Source organism: Otolemur garnettii, unplaced genomic scaffold, assembly GCF_000181295.1.
Source record: "Otolemur garnettii isolate 467f Iridium unplaced genomic scaffold, OtoGar3 scaffold00038, whole genome shotgun sequence".
Classification (NCBI taxonomy): Eukaryota; Metazoa; Chordata; class Mammalia; order Primates; family Galagidae; genus Otolemur; species Otolemur garnettii.
Window position 1 is genome coordinate 11,553,771 of NW_003852433.1, and position 1,694 is coordinate 11,555,464.

General features: G+C 44.3%; 1 protein-coding gene across 2 annotated transcripts in view; it reads left to right on the top strand.

Moving 5' to 3' along the window:
• Nucleotides 1-1,694, top strand: part of CUNH12orf49 (chromosome unknown C12orf49 homolog) — a 20,605-nt gene that overhangs the window by 13,825 nt on the left and 5,086 nt on the right. Inside the window, exon 2 of one of the 2 annotated variants that reach the window (XM_003789942.3) lies at nt 714-870. The exons of the other annotated variant lie outside the window; for it this stretch is intronic. Within the exon in view, the coding sequence (XP_003789990.1) occupies nt 714-870 (157 nt within the window). The remainder of the gene's footprint in view (nt 1-713; nt 871-1,694) is intronic. 2 annotated transcript variants of the gene reach the window in all.

Below are 1,694 nucleotides of genomic sequence, written 5' to 3' on the forward strand. Positions count from 1 at the left end.
GCCTGTGGTCCCAGCTACTTGGGAGGCTGAGGCAGGAGACTCGCTTGAGCCCAGGAGTTGGAGGTTGCTGTGAGCTTTGCTGCCACAGCACTCTACCCAGGGGGACAGCTTGAGGCTCTGTCTCAAAAAAAAAAAATCCTTTGAGAAAGAAGTCTTGTATAATTGTTTTATTTTCTAACAATCAGTTGAAACATTCAGAAGATGGCTGTCTTCTGCTTGGCTGTTTTCTGGTACCTGGGCACCTCCCTTCTTAGTTTTTTAAGTGGTATAGAAAAGGTAGTTTTGAAAGCTGCCTCCTACCTGAATCACCTCCGGGCAACTCTTCCCTTTGCCAGTCTGGGTGCAGGGCTGGCTGGCTAGTGTGTGCTCTGTAAAGAAGCACGTTATAGGGTGACATACTCAGTGTTCCTTCCCAGAAGAAGCTTGCGAGTTGATCTGCTTCATCTCGAATTCTTTATAAAATGATCATTTTTGCACACATTTATAATATACACATCATTTAGGGACCGTGTTGAAGCATAGCCTTAATTTAATACTTTTTCCTATAGGCTTATTTTATGATGTGGGCTCAGACTTTGCTTATACTAGGAGACTGAAGATTCCTACAATACACGCTTTTCATACTGTTTGTCCTTTTACTATAGTTTTTATGAAAAACTGGTGAAATTGCAAGAAGAGATACTTTAACCTTCTCATTTATGATCTTTTTCTAGGAGGAGAGGGCAGTGAGAGATAGGAATCTCCTCCAGATTCAAGACCATGATCAGCCCATCCCATGGAGAGTGCAGTTTAACTTGGGCAATAGCAGTCGGCCAAGCAATCAGTGCCGGAACTCCATCCAGGGGAAGCACCTCATCACGGACGAGCTAGGTGAGGCTGGCTGCCCTCCTGCCTGGCAGCCAGGAGGAGACGGGCCGCCGGGCCGCTGCAGAGTGTCTGTTTTAATAGGGATTCCTGTATAGTACGTTTTCCCTCCGTGCTCATTTCCAGCATTTCAGCCGTCTTTTTTGTCTTTCACACTAGTCATCGTTCAGGGTTCTTTTCAACATCAGATAAGCTTGGTTTGATGACTGTAACTCTTCAGAGTTCCTCCTGCCTGCGACTTACAGTGCCAGCATTATGTCGGGCATTGGCCCCTGTGCCACTTCTGGATAATCTCCCCCATCTCAGTGTTTTCTCATCTTGCCAGTCTTTTTCCCCTCATCTTAATGGTGAACTCTGTAGCATAAGAGCTCAGTTTTTCTCTTTGATAGCTTGAATAAAATCTGTATAGTGTCAGCACTCAGGAAATATAATTGTCGACTGATCAATTACTGACTTATAATGTCACATGAATTATAAGCGCATTCAAAATGTATTACTCTTACAGTGAAAAAAAAAGTCTGCTTCATAAGGTTTTCTTGTGTCCTTTTGAGCTATCTGAAAGATTCCTGCCTGGGCGGGGCAGTCAGACGAGCCTCTAGCTGGTGCTTACCACCTTGAAGTTGTTCAGTGTTCCCTAAGGGACTCCTGCCAATGCTTCCCCTGCCCTGAGTGTGCTCGTACACTGTGCTGGGCACTGGGCTGAAAGGTTTCCTTGACTATCTCATTTGATTTTTGCATCAGTCCTATGATTTAGGCCCCAAGAGGTTAAGGAGCTTGTCCAAGATTGCCAAAGGCTTCTTTTATTTATCTTTTGTATTTTTTTTTTTTTT